The 22414-nt window shown below is 38.4% G+C and overlaps 1 protein-coding gene across 1 annotated transcript in view; it reads left to right on the top strand.

Annotated features, from left to right (window-relative positions):
- LOC119745801 (MYCBP-associated protein-like) overlaps nt 1-22414 on the top strand; it is a 114764-nt gene that overhangs the window by 3583 nt on the left and 88767 nt on the right. Inside the window, exons 2-7 of the mRNA XM_038222409.1 lie at nt 3955-4056; nt 5494-5657; nt 10223-10394; nt 14195-14301; nt 15359-15527; nt 21151-21270. Coding sequence (XP_038078337.1) covers nt 4002-4056; nt 5494-5657; nt 10223-10394; nt 14195-14301; nt 15359-15527; nt 21151-21270 — 787 coding nt within the window. The 5' untranslated portion in view covers nt 3955-4001. The remainder of the gene's footprint in view (nt 1-3954; nt 4057-5493; nt 5658-10222; nt 10395-14194; nt 14302-15358; nt 15528-21150; nt 21271-22414) is intronic.

Below are 22414 nucleotides of genomic sequence, written 5' to 3'. Positions count from 1 at the left end.
TAATCCTCGTACTGTGACTGAGGCGGCGAGTATAAGACACAAATATAAATGTTTCTCATCAGCCGAGTAGACCTTGATGATGTCAGGTTAACCCATAAGACTTAGATGGGGAGGAACGATGTCGGCAAAAAGTTCCCTTGCATTAATGCTGTCACGAATGTAGAGAGCAACACCCCCACTGATGCGTTCGTCACGGTCGCGGTGGAATTGTTGAAATGACAACAGTTTGCATGCAGAGGCAGGGTTTGTAGCAGAAAATCAGGTTTCAGTAACTGCGATAACATGGGTGTTGTTGTTCTGTGAGATGAGTGTGGCTTCAAAGTCATTGAATTTGTTGCTCAGTGATCGGGCATTGAACAACATCACGGATGGTAAACATGGTTGGATATTCAGTGTTCGGGTGTTAATGAGCACTGATCTATTAGACAGTCCAAATCTTGGTCTATTCGATTGCACAACAGGAACGTGAGACTGCAGGTGACTATCGTTATGTTCATTTGCATGAGTTCGGCGACCTGCTCTTTTTCCTCTGTATCGATGTAAGCCATTGTTTTTGAGTAATTGAAGAGTTTCATGGCAAAGGAAGGTGCGAGCCAGTCTGCAGTATGCAAATAGTTGATCACGACAATATGTGATACAGTGACTGTTATGCAGATCAATTAACTCAACAGGCTCAATATTACAAGGTCGGGGGTTAATCGAAATATCCATGAATATATAGTGATATCTGTTGGGGGGTCACATCCAGGTACAAGCAAGCATGTTTGTCCCCGTTTGGTCCATTTCATTATAGGAATTCTTGTAGGATGAAAACCGATTGGGCATAAACCCAGAGTTAGTTTGGGGTGATGTATACAAATTGGAGGTTGTACATACCAGGGTTGAAAGGCACTGAATGGACTGGTGAAATGTCTTTGTGGTAATGCTCCATTGTCAATCTTATTAAAGATGGAGATCCTTGAAGAAGTTCCAAGGCAAATATATAGTAGCACAACTAGTCGCACAGAAAAGGCAGCCATGATGTGTTCACAATTTCACTCACATGGTTGGCTGGAAATGAAACTCACTCGAAAAGCTTGCATTTCCAAGATAAAACTACTGTCAAAGTTACTCAGAAGATCTCATAAAGTCCTCAGTAGAAATGTGGTTGTAAAAACTAGGATGGATGATGACAAAAACAGGTGATAAAACTCGATTAAAAATCAGAAGCTACGATGCAAAATTGTAAGATATGGCAGCTATAAACAGCGCCCTCTATTTTTATTTTTTTTAATTTTTATGTAAGAACAAAGGATCACGAAATTAAATCCCTTATAGTACAATCAATTATTTTGTGATAAAATTCAGTAAACATTCTATGTACACATTTAAGTTATTTCTGGCTTGATGACATCATTATTCAAAAACGGGAAGTGAATACTGATTTAGTTCGGAGAGTATACATGTTCATTGTGCAGAAGTTAAATAATGTATGAAAATATGAAAAATGTAAGTGTATGCATTCATAACATCTAACTTCCGGTTTGATATCACAGTATTTGGAAGCAAAAAATGAACATTGTAATGGATATCGTTATTTGGGCTGCTAAGATATTCGACATGGATCGAATGATATAAAAAAGACTGAAAATGCGGGTAGTTTTCAAATTCTCAAGTAATTACTTCTGGTCTGATGACTTCATGAATTTGAAACCTTGCCAAGTTATTTGTGGTTATTCGAAGAATATCACAGGGCGATTTGATAAAATTTGAACAGATGGTTTTCAAATTAAAGAAAGCAAACACTGTTTTATGTGCCGCTAGGGGCGCCCTTTTGAAAGATGACGTCATCACACTGCGTTTTTGTCTGGCATTCTTCATTGAACACTTTCATAATTTATATTTGTGTGGTAAAATGGTTTCGCTTTTGAGTTATATTCGGTTTTTATTGCACTTCCGGTAACACCGGAAGTGAAGGTCAAGCGGTTTTGTGTCCGGGAACAAGAAATGTTTCTCACGGCATAGTCTACAACCTCACGAAAAAAATGAACACGATTCTCCATTTAGTTCAAAAGATAATGGGCAAACTATTTTCTCAAAATATGCCCTTAAATCGCTTGTAATCTGATAAATATGATGAAGTCATGATGACGTACGTGTAACAAAGTTTATAACATCTTTGTTACATGATACGAGTTCACACTAAGTTTTATGATCATACCGTAAACCGTTTGGAAGAAATTTTGCTTTGTTTTGATTTCAGGCTTAAGTCTTCGATTTGAATTGACCTAACTTTGACCTTCCAGTAGACCCGGAAGTAAAGGGCAAGCGAGTTCACGTACACGACATAAAATGTTTATCAATTAATGGTTTATCTGACTACATGTACAAGGTTGGAAAATAATTGATAATTTTGTTCAAGAGTTATACGTGAAAGAATATCATTTTTTCAACGAAAATCGTTTGTAATTTGACACCTGATGATGTCATCATGACGTAATCATGACATCAGAGTAATATGCACCACTAGGGATGAAGGTCGATATATGTTGAAAGTTACAAGTTCATACCATATACCGTTTAGGAGAAAACCAGCGGAGAAGTATTGTCCGGAAAAAAAAGAAAGATTTATCAGAACAATAACAGAGAGTGGTCGGGTTGTGCCCGACCACTCAAAGAAAGAAAGATTAATCGTAACAACTCCAAAGAGTGGTCAGGTTGTGCCCGACCACTCAATTAGAGCTATACGCATGTAAATGAATTGCCAAGTTTTGCCTCATACGAATTAACTACAATCTGCAAGGATTGAAAATAACAAAAATGAAAGCGCGATTTTTATTTGGATCTCCTGAAAACTTTTTCTCTACAACATTGCTTTTCCGTTGAGGGCATGTGTGACGTCACTATTGAAGAAAAACAAGTCACGCTTAATCAATGACTGTTTTATGTTATGGTATGTGCCCCGCGCCAAAAGCCCATACTGTCATACGGCGAGGGACACATGTCACTACACATTCAGCGCACTTATTTTTCTTCGATCGCCGACGGTGACGTCACACACGCCCTCAAGGGAAGAGCAATGAAATGGATGGAACAACTCGACAGATACATTTAATTGTGAGCAGTAAGTTTATCAAGAATTTTGGTGTTTTTTTCAAAATTGCCACTTGTTGGGATTAGGCCAAAAAAAAAAAAGTCTCCGGTTTCTGGTATGTGCGCGCGTCGCCGCAGCCATGCGCGTCGGCAAAATGAAAAAGTTTTTTTTTCAATACAAGATGATGTCTCAAAACCGCCAAACTCACTGGTTTGACTGGAATCCTGCTGCTGCGCAATTTTAACGTGTTTTTAGATGGGGTTATGATCGAGAATAAGCTTTATGTGGCCTCTCTGGACTCCCATATATTTGCACTAAGTTTAGTCGGGCACCATTTGCAGTCATCAGCCGACATTTGAAGCCAAAAAAAAAAAAAAAAAACAGGTAAAAAAAAAAAAAAAGCCGCATCGCCGCACCACTTTTGGGGCAAGCTCCATACCAGAAACCGGAGACTTTTTTTTTTTGGCCTTAAAAGGTCTTATGGAATGTCAATTTCATGTCTATGTATTCTATGTGCCCTTATCTACGGGAATGGTGGGTTGAAAACTTCCATAAGCCAAGGAGGACAAAATAATCCAGGAAAATAAGCTCCAAAACTACTTCAAGTTGTGTCATGGTTGTAGACTAATTTCATCCGCTAAACAGAGTTCGTACACTGTGCGTATGCAAACCTAGATTTTATCTGTGCTTCGTGTAACGCAATACTTACTGTATCAGTTTGATTAATTACAATGTAAAGGAGCTTTAAATACCAGTGCAAGTTTGTAGCTTTGTAAGTTATTTTGTCAAATTGCCTATCATCTTTTCAAGTGAGTACTGGGATACATGTCAGGCTGTAAATGGATTTTTCTTACATCTTGAAGTTTCCTTTTAAATTTCAGGAAGTCCGAGTGCTGTATACATTCAAACGTGTCAAAAGTGCCAAAACATGAGCAGTAGGCTGAGTACAAAGCCCTCCAGGAAGGACAGACCTCGCTCTAGTGGTAAGTATAGCTAAAATGGTTCAAGTTAAAATGGTCGCTCACCGTGGGGTGGGGGGGGGGGGCCATATAGCGTACGGATTAGGTTGGACCATGGAGCTAAGCATAGCTACCAACTATTATGAATTTTTCGTAATTATTACAAATTGTTTTGTTAAATTATTAAAATACGAATTGCCACCAAAAAATTACGAATTTCCCATTTTCGCAAAAAAAACAACACTTGTTAAGTATCGTTTTTGTGAATATTCAGATAAAATCACGTACACTGATAGTCAAAATAAAAATCGATACCAGTACCGAATATTTTTGTACATGTAGTCATGGTTGTATACTTTAAAAAGATGTTTTGACTAACCGAAAAGATTTGTAGTTCTCGAATAGTAAGAATTGATATTTTGTCAATAGGGGTTCCAACCTGTGCAATGTTGTAATGGGTAATAAGAGGAACTAGTTACGAGTGAGACTCGCATTTCAAGATGGCGTCCAAAAGATTGCCATGTGAGTCCGAAGTTTTCATCATGTTTGTAGTATTCATGAAACATTTTTCGAACTTTATGTGACATCATCATGACTTCCAAGACAACAAAAAAGGGCCAATTCTTAGTAACAAGTACTGAACAATTTTGACACTTGGCCGTCAGACGCCACGTTGAATTCAAAATCATGACATTGTTATGACAAGTAGAAACTTGTCCATGTACACGTGAGCGAATAAAGTGTAGGCTGGTGTGATATGAAAATCAGACTCCAATGAAAATCGGACTCATTTTCCATTATTGGTGAAATCCTCTCACGTAATATGTATGACCGTGCGTAAGTAATATCCCAGGAAAGAGTCTATTTATTTATAGTGTTTGATTGATGATCCTTCATACAAGGTGGATTACAGAAATCAGGCCTTCACCTTTAAAAGGTATTATATAAATCTAAACCTAACTTTTTATGGAGAAATGTTACAATGTACATGTAGGTATAAGACTATCAATTGGGACTTTAATTAATACACCTTCAGGTGCAGGTTCAGTTAAGCCTACACCAGCACAGTTGATTCACAATATTACTGTAATTACCGTACATGTAGATCAAGGAATGATTAAAGCAAATGTGAGTTTGCTGTCTTCAAACTTCAAAGAAAAACTTTTAAACTCAGATATTGACTATAATCAAAACAATGATATTGGGTAATTATGCAAAACCTAAATGTAAGTTTAGTCGCTGCTGATGAAGGGGTGTTTGAATGTGTAAACAACATCTTACACCTTGGAATTAGGTGAAATCAGTTGATTTAAATGATTAATGACCCTCAATTTATATATTTTGCCAAAAATAGACTTTACAAAAAAAGCGATGTATATCAGTGATTTTGTAAAAGTAATCAGTTGATTTAAATCCAGATTTAAATCAGTATGTAAAAAAAGGAATGTTTCTTTTAATTAGACAAGCTGAAAGCTGGACGAAAACGTGATGGAACCCCTGAGAAACCAGTGAGTCCCAATCAATCTCAGTCACAAATGGAGGAAGACATTGTTCCTGTCAGTAAGAAGATTCTAGACGGTGAAGACATCAGAGCTTTGGCCATTGATCATCAGGAGTTGGCTAAAGTAAGTACAGTACTTACATGAATTTAACTTCTCAAGTCATTAATTAATGAATACATTTATGATATTTAGCCAAAGTCAACCTTTCTGTTGTGCATAATACTGAGGTCGCTGTGCATTTTATCCAAGGTGAAAATAATTTAATAGTTACATGTAAATTCACAATTGTAAAAGTGGAGGTTTTTTATAAACCTTTTCTTGTGCACACTTGTGTATTGTGTGGCCCTTTTTAAACTCATTGATAACCCATATATCTATTTCTTTAAATGTCCGATTTTTAAAACGTGAGGCAGCGGAATAACTCACGCGGAATAAGTCATGACCATAATGAGTACCGGTAACTGTAATTAGAAATAAAATTCCAAAAAATGCAGTGTAGGCCTAGTCCCAGAAATGAGAAATCCCTAGGTTTTGTGAACCCCCCCCCCCAAAAAAGGAGAGTGACGAAGACAAGCAAACTTAACTACCACAGGCAGTAACTATGGACCATGTGTGGATGTCCATAGATATAGTCGTAAGTGTATAGGAAGTGTCATGAATCTGTGTGGGAAAAATTTACTTGAAAGACGAAATGCAGTTTGTGAGAAAAGGCAAAAAACGACAAAACCTGAGTTAAAAACATTCGATTGTAAATAGTTTGGGACAATTAGTTGAAATAACTGTTTAGCTGTACATTGAACTTTCGGTAGTTAGCCAATGGTTATGTTTTAAAAGATGGCAGGTTTTGTTGTGTTTTTTGTGTGTGTAAGAAAGTAGGGTTTAATATGAAGACATTGATGAAAAGTCACGGCACAAAATAAAGATGGTGATATTGCTGAAACAACGGATTTGTGCCTTGTCAGTGCCGTTGCACCTTCCAACAACTGCGACTGATTGTTCAGTATTATTCAGCACTCTTGGGCATCGCCACCCAATTTAGTTCATCATTGCGATTTGTAAAGCACGTGCCTCCGTAGGAGTGGTATACAACAGTATTAATGATCTGCAACCTCTGAAAATATCGCTACATGTGGATTTTACTCTAGCCGCAACACACGTGCAAAAGCTGGCCAAAACACCGCTCAGGCGCTGACAATATCACACAACACACTCTAGATGAAAGATCGCACGTTGCGCACATAGTGGTCGACAGACAGGTTGTGGCAGTTTAAGCAATGAATGTCACCCCTCTGTACCTGTAAAAAAAAACACACACCTGCACACTGGAGGGAAAAGATTATCGGAGGAAAAAGAAAAGAGTTACGTAAGAGCAGCATGCACCACAGACCCTTTTACGGATAGCCCGGAAGTGTGCAGTGTACATGTAGGCTTTTGATTGGTTACACCGTGAGCACCATGGACCCTTTTACGGATAGCCCGGAAGTGTGCAGTGTAGGCTTTTGATTGGTTACACCGTGAGCACCATGGACCCTTTTACGGATAGCCCGGAAGGGTGCAGTGTAGGCTTTTGATTGGTTACACCGTGAGCACCATGGACCCTTTTACGGATAGCCCGGAAGTGTGCAGTGTAGGCTTTTGATTGGTTACACCGTGAGCACCATGGACCCTTTTACGGATAGTCCGGAAGGGTGCAGTGTAGGCTTTTGATTGGTTACACTGTGAGCACCATGGATCATTTTACGGATAGCCCGGGAGTGTGCAGCGTAGGCTTTTGATTGGTTACACTGTGAGCACCATGGATCCTTTTACGGATAGCCCGGAAGTGTGCAGTGTAATTGAAGCAATGCATCAACAGTGTTGTAGAACTCGTACTCGGTACTCGTACTCGAGTACTACTCAAGTACTTTTTTTCTCGTACTCGTACTCGAATGTCAAAGTATTCGTACTTGAAATGACAGTACACATGTCGAAATTGTACTTGATCATCAAAGTACTTGTACTCAAATAGCAGAAATGATATAGCTTGACTTTATATACCACGGCCTTATTTCATCGATACTTTCAGTTTGAAATGGTTGATTGGCTTGTGGAGAAACACCGGACAAACACATTTTACAGCTAGCCGTGAGTGGGTCCGTGTATCAGTCTGACTGGGCTTGGGGCAATTACGCACAATGAACCATTTGCCGTATGGCCGTATTTGGGAAATACAACTACTCGTACTCGGAAGTACAGTACTCGTACTCGGAAGTAAGAGTACTCATACTCGGAGACCTGTTCTTGTACTCGGAGGTACAAGTACTCGTACTCGTACTCGGCAACCTAAGTACTCGGCAGTACCGGTACTCGGTACTCGGAAAAAAGTACTTGACTACAACACTGTCAGCATCGATCCCTCGTTGATCCCAAAACAGTTGATCTCAAAATAACGCAACACTGAATTGTACGTGGCGGGCAGCAAACTGACACAACGTCAGCCATGGTGGAATTAACACCACTCACACGCATCATCATGTATGCAACATACCGGTACATTGTATGTTCATATTGACATGGCGAGCACCATAGACCCAATTAACCTCGTGTGTCAAGCAGTAAGCGTTGCCATTGACCATTTTATGGATAGCCCGGAAGTGTGCAGTGTATGGCCAAGGTCACTACTGTTTAGTGAACAACGCCCAAGTAGAACACGGAAATGGAACCCATATGTTCAAGCCGTTGACCACGCACAACCTTGACTCGCAGAAAAGCAAACACAAAGGGCATCCAGGCAATCAACGTGAAAGTGCACACGAAGGCCAAATTGTGGTCTGCGGGTAAAGCTGCAGGTTGGGGGTTTGAGTCCTGCCTGGGGTCATGGTGCTGTGCTCTTGGGCAAGGCACTTTGTCACTCATTGCTTCTCTCCACCTAGGAGTAAATCGGAACCTGTGAGGGCAGAGATGGTTATTGTGTTTGATTTAGCTTCCTTGCGCCTAACAGGCAGCTTAGAGCTGTATACTCCCCAGGGAGCTGACATGGTATTTTGAATGTTTCAGCAGGGGTAATGAGCAGGGGTAATAATGATGTAGCGCCTTGAGCACCAGGCCTGGTGGATACGTGCGCTTTATAAATACCCACTATTATTAAATACCCACTATTATTAAATACGTACCCACTATTAAAAAACGCAGTTACAAAAAATTTACAAAACTGATCGCCCATTTGGACGCAGAAATTAGGACAACCTGAAAGTCTCCGAACCTGCGGAAGACACCCTCCACATTTTTCCACGGACGTGGAGCATATTTGGTGCGCGGGAGCCGGCACTCTCGGATGCTTTGGGAAACAAAAGGAAGATCCATTTAAAGGACATGCAAATGTCTGTCCATTTTTGTTAACATTAACTAGTGTTACAATGTATGTTAGTCTTATGATTGTACGTATAACAAAGATGTGTGCAATGCAGAAAATGTGCAGTGTTAGAAAAGTTTGTGCATTTTGTTGAACGAAGAATGAGAAGTATGTCTGTCCTCATCTCATGGGAAAGTGACATACGTGATCTTACATTGTATAGTGCATGTATGTGTCTGTCCTTGTAATAATCATTGTCTGTCCATGTTACAAATGTTATTCAGTGAAATAAAATTATAAGGTTGCAATCTAATTTGACAGATCCATGTACAATTATTATAGTACTACTGTACCTCCTTCAAGTACCGGGGTACAGTGTATATATATCTTTTCTTCAAAACAAGGATAGAGAAACCACCTATAGAGTACATAAGTGTGACATCATTTAGAACCAGGAAGTGTAGTGCAAACGAATGGAGTACTCGCGCATGTTGATTCACAGGCTGAATCACGCGCTGACAAGTCTTTTACACACATAATTGTGCGCATGATGTATTCTCTTCAGTACCCTAAACAGAGGGAATGGCCAGCATCTGAAGGTCAATACTTACATTTCAAGCCATTTTCTCCAGTCTTTGTTATATTACTTTTCATGCCAATTTACATATCTGGCAAGTCATTTTAGTTTTGTGTGCCATGGAACATCTACTCTTTAATTCAGTAAATTAGGACCAAAATCACCAATTTTGTTTGGATGGCTCTGGACTCAAACAGTGACACAGCAGTGACAATAATTGCCTCCCTCAAGTGTTTCAGATTTGTCTATATTTTCATGATAAAAAGTAGTTTTTTATTTTTTTTATTTTTTTTAAATAGTCCTACCGGTACCTACACACTTTGGGGGGGGGGGGGGGGGGAGGGGCAGTGTAACCAGAACAACAGGTACATGTGTAACCAGGACAACAGGTACATGTAAACCCTAAAGTTATTAGAAATTGTGATAATTAAAATGAATTTATATATCTCTGCATCAGTAACTCTGTACCATACAAGATTCCAATCGAAAGGAAATGCAGCACATGTACCTTGTTACCAAAATTATGATCTCGAAATTTAAAGTGTGTGATATCCATGGATGAAGATCCTGCGTGTATATTTGAAAGACCAGTCAGTTCCATATTGTGGAACTTTATCAGGTAAGGACATGTTCACTTTGTTATATACTGTGGAATTGACCCTAAACAAAGCTTTGGTGAAGGGTATTGTGGAAATGTCTTTCTGGGCTTTCTTTTTTGAGAAAGATGAAACTAGGGTTGAAATACCAGCACCTAAAACCTTTTCATAACCAAACACACAGATACGTGCAACCAAACAACTTTCAGCTAGCTACAGCAAAGAGATTGTAAGCAACAAAGTCACTGTGCGGAAGCTACAGCCTCAAGCAGAGTCAGATAAACCAAGAACAAAAAACATCTTGATTGCCAAGCCAGCTCCACCTAATGCTTCTCTCAAACAGGAGGATTTCACAGGTAAAAATTTGTAATGATTGTGATAAGCTCATGTAACTCTTTTTTTTTATGGATTTCTAAACTTATTTTGATATTGCAAAACAATTACAATGCAGAATCAATGTGTAATTAACAAGCACGAGTCTTAAAAATGTACACGTACTTTGCATAGCCATGGTGGAGCCATGGTGGAGCCAGAGGGGGCCATGGCCCCTGCCTGTTCCCTATGCCTTAAAAAGACGGCTGGCCTCGGCTATTCGTTGTGCACAGGCTGTTTTAAAAATAATTGCAAAATCCCACCGTACCTACCTTAAGCATGTACAAGAAGCCTTACTGTATATCCATGCTATCATGTATGCATTCTCTACGAACACGTGCAGTACGCGTACGATGTACTTCGCTGGTGCATGATATAGGTAGCCACTCCACATCCCCTATGCATATTCTCAGCTTGATCATCATCATCGACATCATCGTCATCTATGGTGTATGTTGTACATTAAAAAGTGATATGGTGCTTCCTTCAAGTTGTGCAAATTACAATCACTGATGATTATATTCTGTTGGACACCAGAAGTAAAGCCTACACACACTAGTAACAATAACTCTTGCACAATTTGACTGCCAATGGTTTGGCCTAAAATGAATCTGAACCTAACATTAGGCATTCAAATTTAAATTGGACTGAATTAAAATCGAGAAAATTTCAGGAACTTTTTTCATGGAAACATTTCATTTTTGTAGTAATAACATGGCTAAAAACTAGTGTTAAGATGTGCAATGTTTTGCTCTTCTGCTTTTACTTTGATTTAAATTAGGGCCTACACTGATTTTGACAAAACATTGAGAAAGGGATTTAAAGATTATGTCAAAAATATAATCCTTTTTTCCAAAACTAAAACTATGGAAATGGAAAATGCTTGGTTTATCTGGTGCAGGCAGTTTGTGATCGGAGTAGGGCTTTATTGGCAGTGTGTATGATTCGAGCAGAATTTCCTTTGATCACCCCTGTTGATTGGCTCAAACGTTCACCGAGGTTTTCACTGATGGTGGGTGGAATGAACGAGCATTGAGGTATTGGTCTGTATGTGTAGGTTTCCTGTATACAGAGTGCCCAAGTGAACCATCGGCCCGTTTGGAAATGAGTACATCAAGGAAAGGCAATGAATCGGATGCTAAGCCTCAAATCTTATATCATTATTACTATGTTGCCGTGACATGATGAACGCTATCACTTCAATTACATTATTAAACGCACGGACCCGGTTTGTAAAGGTTGGCTGGACTTAGCCGCCCTTGTTTAAAATTCCTGTGTGGACCTTAAAAATTCAAGAAAATAGTATTGTGAAGTTACCATATTTATCTTCTCTATGAGCACTTAAACTCATTCATCTGTGTCTGTAAGATTTCTTTCACTTGTCATTGTCATTGATCGAGAGGACTTTGTCTTTGCTTCATTATTACCAGCATACTCTCGAAAAAGTGGCCGGCCACCATTCTATACCAAACCTCATTGGCCGTGGGTTTTGTGCGTAAACCTTATCAGTCAGCCGATCACACTCAATTGACTTCGGCACAACCGCAAGTTCCATCATAAAGAATAAGTTAACCTGACCATTTTTTACGAGAGAGTGTTTCTAATGGCTATAGTGGGCTTTCAAAGAGAACTTTTGCAAATGGGAAAGACACTTCGGAAACATCCAATCAGTTTAGATATTAACAGTATTTAATTACTATTATTTTTCGGTGTGGTGGTGGGGGGGGGGGGCTAGACAGACGATATATTCGAATGGCGCAATAAGACCGACAGCGGGCACAATAAATTCGCGATTGATTTGGGTTTCAAAAATTTCTACGTGAGTCATTTGCATAAAAAGTGACCCCACAAATTTTTGTGAAAAAAGAGACCGTCTAGTTTAAAAATCGGTGGAATCGTGCAAATATAGCCGAAGATCCTCTCCCTAGCTTTTGGGCTATTATGTAAGAGCAAATTTGATAAAATTAAGGTAAAAAAATGGGTCCTATTTGCACGAGAAAATGTAGGGATGCCATTGGTGAATTTGGCAGCACGCAGGCTCAGCCATTACCAGCATACTCTCGTAAAAAGTGGTCCGGCCACCATTCTATACAAAACCGCATTGGCCGAGGGTTTTGTGCGTAAACCTTAGGCCGAAAAAAAAGTAGTTCTGCTCCTGATTACATGCCTTTCAAAAACAGGGTCGGTCGGTCGGAATTTTTTATATTTTTTTTGGCCAATTTTTTTTTTTATGCAGATTGAATGGGATATTCAATTATATGCGAAGTTTTAGCCTGAACTATTTCCATTGCACTACGAAAGCTATACACACAAAATGGGCACAAAAAGTGAATAAAACCTACATGTACCTTGATTATTGTCAATATATTTAAGTTTGTGATTCTTTAAAAATAATGGAAAATTCAGGTCGTTTGCACCATATGCACAACGCTAGTCCAGACGTGCAACTGGCCAAAACTCCGTAGTGTGTGATGCACTGTGCATGTGTGGCGTGCGGCCGACAGACCTTGTTTTTACTGTCGAAAATTTCGGGAAACACGCTGCATGTACATGTACATGTATCAATCCAAATACGAGTAGTGCGATCTCAAAATGAACTCTTGAACACGGAAAATACATACACAGACAAGCTAGATCAATTCTGTGAATTAACTTGCAAAAATGTTCTTTCTCCATCGGTGTTTTCTTGGCATTTTTACAATGTCGAATCCGACCAGTTGACAGTGCACCGGCCTGCAATGCATAGCCATGCTAGCGCTATAGATCGCATAGCCATGCACAGACTGGTTACCGCATTTTCATATTGTCTTCTATATTGGCCCCTGCGCGGCGCGGCGGGAACCAGTCATCCCTGCATTGAGCTAGGTTTACGCTCGTGACTATATAGTCACCGTGACATCGAATTGCGAAGATGTTACATCGCGAAGCAAATTTGTAAAAATAATGGAGCTTTCTTTTGAAAAAAAATAGCGAATAAGTAAGAAAACAAATAAATACAAGCATTTTTGATGCAAAAGGGTTGTTGAGAGGTATTTTGTGAAGACAGAAAAGACAACAAGATTTTATTTTGATTAATTCAATCATTAATTTTTTATATTTTTTTTTGGAATTTCCGATAAAATTTTTTGGGTCGCAGCCTAAAAATAGGGTCGGTCGGGTAACCGGAAGCCGAAGTATTTGATCACACTCAATTGACTTTGGCAAAACCGCAAGTCCCATCATCAAGAATATAAGTTAACCAGACCATTTTTTACGAGAGCGTGTTTCTAATGAAGATAGGTTTACATGGGTCTTGAGGGGAAGATGACTCAATTAGCCAAGACTTCACATCTGAAGGTTTTTTCCCCTAACCATAATTATTACTTCCTTTTGGTAATATGTGTTATAATTTATACTTTAACTTAAAAAACATTTTCTTCTCTGCTTTGCTTAGTCATTGTTTTACACATTGTACCAGGTCTCACTCTTAAACCTATTGTCCTGTCTTAGTCCGTGTGTAGTTGTTTAAGTTTTGTCCTGTCCCAGGGAAAGGTACAAAACGGTGCTTCACCTTTTTCCTTTATGTTGACTGTTCATTTAATATTTACACTTAATTACATACTGTCTGTGAAGAATGTTTTGTTTATACATATACTGTTTTCTGTCTGAATTGTTACCGAGGATGTCAATGTGAAAATAAATGTCAAATTGATTTGATTTGAATTGTGGATAAGGGCTTTGTGGATACATTGCACATAACAGTGACAGAATAACGATTGTTATGGAATGTTTGTCTATTTTGTAGGTTGTGTAGGACCTCGGTTTAATAACGATGGTGGCATCATTCCACATAGTATTCTTGGAAAAGTGGAAGACTTCAAGCTAGAAGCTGTGAAACATGGTCATTTTGAGGTATGGATTTTTCAGTTTGTCAATTAAGATCGTGTACATGCGTTTTCTCAGAATGTGTGTATACATGTGCAATTGCCTCATGCACTGTATTATTGTTGCCTGAGAACAAGAAAAGAATAGGGGTAGATAAACAGTGTATAAACAGGCTCATCACAAGAGGTCGGTGCCAATTTTAATAATTTGCCTCTATCATGTAACCATTTGACATGTCCATGAACAACCAGAAAAATGAATGCACAGTGATTGACATGTGTGCACACTTTTTCAATACATGTACAAGTTGTAAACCGAATGGATGCATTTCAGACAATTATTGGATGTAAATTGCAAATATTTCCACATACTAATCTTAGAAAAAATGCAATTAATAAATTTCTTGTTGAAAAACAACTGAATGTTTGCATTCGTTTTGGGGATTAATTATTTCGTTAAAAAAAACACACAAAAAACAACACAACAATTGTGCATAATGTACAGGTGATGTGTTATACAATGTGTAGTGAAAATTGACTGCTGTAACGTGGAGCTCAATAAAACTGTTCATCCAAGTGATCATTTGTAGAGCATTCTATTGCCCACCTGCTAAGTGAAAGCATGGAACAGTGAGAGGGGAAAATATTGAGAGAACTTCCTGCTTGTCAACTTGACCACGCATACTGAAATTTGTATCCTTGTGGAGACATTTCTTTGCTCTCATGTTCTGAAGTTTTCGAGTTTGAATGTACAGTTTTAAAATGCTCTTATTTTAACCAATATTAATTTCCTTGGCTGAAATTCGGACTTAATATCTCTTTTCTAAAACTCTGCCATTTGCGACAGATCAATACACCGTACCTTGGAAATTCCTAGTTTTTAAGTAAAATCCATATATGTATTTCGTGAAGACCTTGTGGAGATGTATTCATCTATAGAAATTGCCCTGTGGAGACGTATACAATCTTTTGTTCCCTATTGTGTGCATGTCTCCAGAGGGCACGGTGTATCAGATCAGCTGTGTTCATTAAGTTTGTACACATTTGTTTATTATATGTGTTTGTATTTGTGTTAATTTAACTAGACAAAGATAGACTCCATTCCAATCAGGCCAAAGACTCCAAGCTTGAAGTATGAGAAGAAACAGAAGAATGAACCTAAGCCACGAGACCCCTTCCTGGATGAAAATAATGCCCTGGTCAATTGGCAACTTAAGATGATAGAGAGGAAAAAGCAACAGGGCTTCATATCAAGTGAGAGCAATAGCATGATAATTTGGTTAATGCAGTTACATTATGCAGAAGAATGCTGCTTTACCTTATAACTTGCTTTTGGGTACTATTTTTCGTGAAAGTGGACTTGGACGAAAAGTGGAAATTTATGACATTTTCAGAACTACATACATCACAGCCTTGAATGTGGTATCAAATATTATTTGTGTGGTGTGCCAGTAAGTTGAACTATATAAAATAAATCCGCCAAATTTGTTTTGGCTAAATTAATGCGGTTTTAGGTAGTCATTTTGGCAATCATATTCTTTGTTTAAATTATTTTCTCTGTTTTTTGTGTGCGTTTTTTTGGGGGGAGGGTGTTTGTTTTTATTTGGCTTATTCTTGTAATTTATTGTCTCGCCCGAACGGAGTTCAGGAAAGAGACCATGCAATCACTACATGTCTGTACGTATGTCTGTACGTGCTGACCATAACCCGCATGTGGGGTGATGGTCCTTTCAGAACATCACCCCACTTGTGAAACCTATAGAAAAACATCACCCCGGATGTGAAATCTTTAGAAAAAGGGATAAAAGGAACACAATGCCATCACCCCACATGTCCTTTCCAATGAGTCGTCTGTATGTCAATATGTCCTTCCGTATACATTGTACATGTATGTGTGTGGTACATTGGTTAAAAACACACCGGTAATTTTTCCATTTTTCTAGCATCATATTGAGCATGTGTGCTTTAGAAACATGAAATACATGTTAACAATTGAAAAGGACCGGTGTGTTTGCTGCCACCACCATCTCAAAAGTCTCTTATTGGAACCAAACTTGAGTCATAGATGTAATATGGCAATCTTCATGATAATACTGTCAAAGGTCACATACCAAGGTCAAAGGTCATCTAAGGTTGAGTTGTCCACTAGACTGAAAATGTAAAATTGGTCTCATTTGAAAAGTTGATGTCCAATTTGAACAAAACTTAAGTCGTAGCAATGGCAACCTTCATATGATAATTATGTCAAAGGTAACATGCCAAGGTCAAAGGTCATTTGAGGTCAAGTTGTCAAATTGGTAGAAATTGTAAAATTGGTCTCATTTGAAAAGTTTAAGTCAAATGGGAACTAAACGTGAGTCATAGATGCAACATATGGCAACCTTCATACGATAATGATGTCAAAGGTCAAATACCAACTTCAGTTTTATTTTTACAGACCACATTCTCCAAGCTTAAATGTGCCACTTGATTCTCCACTTCTTGCTGCAGTTCACCGCAGTTCACTGTAATGTTTCCATCATGAGCAGTTCATACAATTCCACCCTCATTATAAACTAGACGTGTTGATTGTTTACAAACAATGCAGCTGGCTTTTCTGCCTTTCAAGATGTTAATTATCAGAAATACTCTTTCATTCAAAAAAATGAACACAAATGATATATACGGTACGTTTGGAAGATCATAAAGTTTCAGTTAAAATGTGTCAAATCTACCGATCTGCAGAATATTATCATGTCAGAAAACTAGTTAAATAGATGGACTTTTTCTTTGACATTAAATCTCATTAAAACACATTGATGGTGTACGTTTATCACAAATTTAGCAGTAAATTTTCCAACATAAATCGTGTTAGACAATGTTCAATCAGAATTTTGAGCCAATCAGACTAATAATTTCCTCAATGCAAGACTTTCAGATTTTGTGCAAGTAAACTCCGGCTAAACGGACATCATACAACTCGTCAAATCGTTCAAGTCGGCCGTCTGAATAAAGTCCCGATTGTCCGTAATGCATTTCCATTGAATTTTTTATTTCTAAGTTTGCATTTATAAGTCGCCATTTCGCTCAAGACGTCGTGTTACTGTCGGTCCCGTTTCCATAAAAAGCATTACAAAATCCTTTGCGTAAGTCGGCATTCAACAAATCACGCATTAGCATCGACTTCCTGTGCTGCGGTTTCCAAGAAGTGTCTAGTGAAAAGTGGTTTGGCACGGCCCGTGCCGTGATCGCTGCATATAGTGCATGTATCGGTGTCGAAAAAGGGTGTCCTACTGCATACATCCCATATATGCATTGTGAGCATATCAATACCAGTACCCCCTCTAGTCTATATGCATGCGCTCTGTCCATTTTGGGGGTCATCTTATGGAATGACTAGTGCTGCAGTCAATGCGTGCGTGGTATATACCGGACCACGCACGCATTTAATTTGTTACATGCGTGCACGTACATATGTTCGTGGTCTCCACTATATCAATACCCCAAACGTGATGATACAATTCGAGGATTAATTTGCTGGATTCAACTCAAGCATTACCCTTACCAAACTTGACTGCAGTCATTTGGCATTCCTTTAGCATGCAACTAACATGCGAATGCTATGAGAACTGCCATTTGATAGCATTCACAAAAAGCCATGTCTGTACTTCCTAAAGCATTTTTCATAGCATTCCTTGAGGATAGCAATCAGATAGCAGTTTTATAGCATGTCAGAAGCCCGAATTATGTAAATAAGCTGTAGCATTCGCATGCTATGGAGAATGCTATTTAGGCATGCAAACGTGAATGCTATAACAGCATTCGCATGCTATGAGAATAGCATTCGCATGCTATGAGAATAGCATTCGCATGCTATGAGAATAGCATTCGCATGCTATGAGAATAGCATTCGCATGCTATGATGCATGCTATGTGAATGCTATCATGACTGCTATATCGTGACATGGACACGGGCATCCTACAACATACATTTTCAATGTCACAATTTATACCAAAAATTACTTGTGTTATATCAGCTTTAATAATTTCATGTATTGAACCATATTTAACACAGCTAACACCATTTTGAAATTTAATAGACCTATGTATACAGACTAGCTGTGATCAAAATATATGAAATAAGAAAATTGTTCTTTAAGACTTTATCAGCCTCAGAATTGCTGTACAAACATGGGGACACTCTTTGTTTTTGTCTAACATTGTCATGCTTATAAAAGCAATGGCCAGAAATTTAATGCATCAATTCTCTGCTTATAATTTGAATTATCTTTGAAGCAACCAGTAGTCACTTTTATGCCAGTTGGCATCACAATTAAAAACATTTATCATCCGATATCCAGCTGATTCAAAAATTCAATCAATTGGATGAAGGAATGTTCAACATCACATACACCATGAACACTAACATACTCAAAGCCAGAATAAAATTGTCTTTATCTAGCCAAAAACTGAATACCCACCATGTAGGAATATAGACCCATTGGTAGAACAAACTGTAGACTTACCAAATACAAGCAATTTGTGAGTGTGTTGCATACATGTGTATGGAGGCTCCATATTGCTTGGTTCAACTGTTGCTTTTAAGTTGTCAATTCCAAAGACTTTCAGCCAGTCATCCAGTGTATTTTGTCATGTACATGTACAACAATGTACAGGTTGAGTGCATGCATGTGAACATGAAATTATATCCACAAGCATTCATGCCATAAGGTAATGTCCATGCTTTCTACAATTTCTTGCAAAACTATGTGCAGCCTATACTGCACTCTGCACTGACGATATTCAACTGACTGCAGTTTTCAAATTTCCCACACTGACTGTTAATCTGTGGAATGCACAAGGCCATCACTGATCATGTGACTTGTAGTCCATGATATGATTGGCTTATATATTGAAGTGCTATTGTGCAGGCTATGCTTAGCCACGGAATGCTATACTTTAAAATTATTTTACAATTGACTGCTAAATTGGAATGCTGTACTCAATTTGCAGTCCTCCCTCTTTCACTTGCATGCTATGCAGAATGCTTTGAAGCCCGCATGCTATTTGGAATGCTATTTTCATTCTGCATGCTATTGAGAATGCTATATGGACTGCTAAAGTTAGCAGTCATCCAGTCATCATCTTCTGTGAATGCTATGTGGATGCTATAATAGCATGCACATGCTGTTTAAATGCTATTGAACTGCTATGCACATGCTATTATAGCAGTCTAGTTTGGTAAGGGTAAGGAGATACACCAGGGTAAATCGAAGCCAATTAGTGCAATGAATCATGTGTGCAAAAGGCCATTCATATAAGTCGGCAAAATGACGACTTACAGCAGATCTCGGCATTAGTAGCCGTCACAATTTCTCAGGTCCCGAGAGTGCCGACTTAGCCGGAGTTTACTGTACTATTATCTACCCACCCAATTGGATACTGTTTTGGGTCGACAAATATTTTGTCTTTGTCTGATTCGTGACTCTGGAGGATTGTTTTCTTTGTATAAACTCATACATTAAAAAAAACCAGCAATCAAAATCGTATAAAATCAATCACACATGTAGGTGTAGCCTAACATATGATGACGTCATCAAGATGACACTTGAAAACAATCACACGTATAATTTCTTAGTTTGTGTCAAATCTGGTCTTGATCTGATGATCAAAGCAGTGGCAACTTTCCTCAGCAAGGTTTCAAAATCATGACGTCATCAGACCGGAAGTTACTTGCAGGGAGAATTTGAAAATGATAATTTGTTATTTAATTCTATCATTCGATCCCTGTGTTATGATTATGTTCCCAGTCAAAATAATGATCTGTTACAATGTTGATCTTTGGATCTCTAATGTTGTCTGCCCGACCACTCTGCATTTGTAACTCAACAAATGCGAACCTCTTGTTTATTATGATGTTTCAAAATGGTCAGTAGGCTTTGAATATAGTAACTTCCATTACAATGACGATGTGATAAGCCATTTGCGAGTGACCTATACCCTTTGGGATTTAAAATTGAAAAAACATCTGGTACACCGACTTGCTCAGAATGTTTGGCACATTTTAACTTTGAATTCTCCAGACCAAAGACACTGTTTCTAAAATCACATGATTTGGGGCAAGCTCTTGCATAGTTGCGTAAGAGACGCTCAGCACCAATACATCGTTCACAATGGGTGAGAATGGCACAAGACACCAGAGCATGCCAGAGCTGAGGGTTGCTAGCGTAAGGCTTGCCTTGAATCACGTGATATAGTAACAGTCTCTTTGGTCGGCGGTCGGGAGAATTATGCAAAGTTTAAACATGCAAAGCATTGAATGAAGTCAGCGTTCCAGATTTAATTCAAATTTAACTTGCAAATTGCTTATTGCCCACTTGCAAAATGTCACAATACCCATGTTATCAACGTGCATATTGCCATGAATTATGTTTAAAAGCTTTTACAATTGTAAGAAATTTAATGTATTCAGTGTGTGTGGTCCAACTTCAAGTTTTGACAGTTATTAAGTTTTACAGGAATCCACTTTAAATCCAGGCTTCTGGCAGAAGTGAGATTTATGTCAGTTGTATTTTTGGGGATTTATAGTGGTTATTAACAGTCAGTAACATTGGGCCAAAAATGGGGATTGACATTGTTGAGTGCATGTGGTTTGAGTGCATGTGGTTTGAGGAATCAGATTACTTTCATCAAGATATTAAAAACTGTGCAAGATACCAGGGTAATTTACAGTTGTGTTACGCTAGCATTGTGTTCTTATTCCAGTCTCTGCTAGATTTAAAGTAGTTTCCTAAAAATAGGTACGCAACAATGATTCAGATTTACTTTTTGGTGAAATGTAATGTGTGTTTCTTAAATTTATTTTTCAATGTGTTAACACAATTGTATGTATTTACAGAGTTACTAGAGAAGCCAGTGTCATCTTTAGTGATGAACCATGGTGATGATTACCGTAAAGTACAGGAAGATCGCTACCTCATCGAAAGGTCAATTCCAGCAGTAGACTATGGACGAGGATGTAAGTAAACATGCACAGATGATTAAAAAAAAAAGTCCAATTTTCATTTTGTCCACGGTCTTTATTGTCATTTATTAGGAATGTAATGGATTTGGGGTGAGGGTAGTTTTGCTCTCTGTCGTGTTTCTTTATATGGTTCTTTTTTGGTTTTAACTCTTTTTTTTTTAACAATGGTTATTTCTCCTTGTGGAAGAAATATTAGTCCTGAAAAGGACAGTTTGGTTAAACTTCTTACGTTTACTCTTCTGCTCTGCCCTCTGTTAGTAGCCTCTTTCAGGGATGCAATCTCCGGCCCGTGTTCTTATTGCAGCAGTCAAATATCACTCGCCGTGGACAAAATAAAAAAAACGGCACTTGTTTTCAATTGGCCAGATATCAATAATATTTATCCAATTAGAAACATGTTTTCGTTGTTAAAAAACTAATGAACTATACACATACTCTCCAAATGTGTATTGATATTTGTGATTTATCATTTTATATGCTGTAAAAAAGATGGCACTTTGAGGGGTTGGGGGGGGGGGTTTGGGGGGGACACTGAAGTGCAAAAGGCACAATTTTGCAGTGGGTGTTTGATGCAATTCTGTGAGCTGCTGCTATCACAAACAGAGCCATCCTTTGTTAAAAGCGATCTAATAATGTGTGGGGGGGGGGGGGTTGTTTAAATTGAGGGACTAAGGTTTTGCTTTAAACATGTGAGATAAAGGTATAAATTATATTAAATTCACCTCTTGGAAAAATTTGGTGTTTTGTTATGCAGTCTGCAAATTACAGGTAATTGGCTGTAATTGTTCATTCTGTAGGTGGATATTTTTTTGAGTAGGTACTAAATTTCAGTGCCTGTCCTTCTTTGCTAAAGGCTTTAGAACTTCCTTGATGTCCAATGTCCACAACAAAAAACTATTTGTTTGTTTCAATGAACTACCATTGGACTACTGTTTGGTTCCATCTCGATGATCATTTACTAGAGTGAATGGGCAGTACTAGGAGAAACAGAATTGGGTCTTGCAGACAAGGAGCTGCCATGATGAATGATGATGAATGACTGGGCAGAGACTGCTAAAGAGTTTTGCATTACCCTGGACAATGATAGCACACAATATTCATGACCTGCACCCGATTTCACGAAGCGCTGCGACGCGTC

Source organism: Patiria miniata, unplaced genomic scaffold, assembly GCF_015706575.1.
Source record: "Patiria miniata isolate m_02_andy unplaced genomic scaffold, ASM1570657v1 HiC_scaffold_7, whole genome shotgun sequence".
In the NCBI taxonomy this organism is placed as follows: Eukaryota; Metazoa; Echinodermata; class Asteroidea; order Valvatida; family Asterinidae; genus Patiria; species Patiria miniata.
Note: the sequence above shows the minus strand (reverse complement) of the source record. Positions and strands in the feature narration are given on the sequence as shown.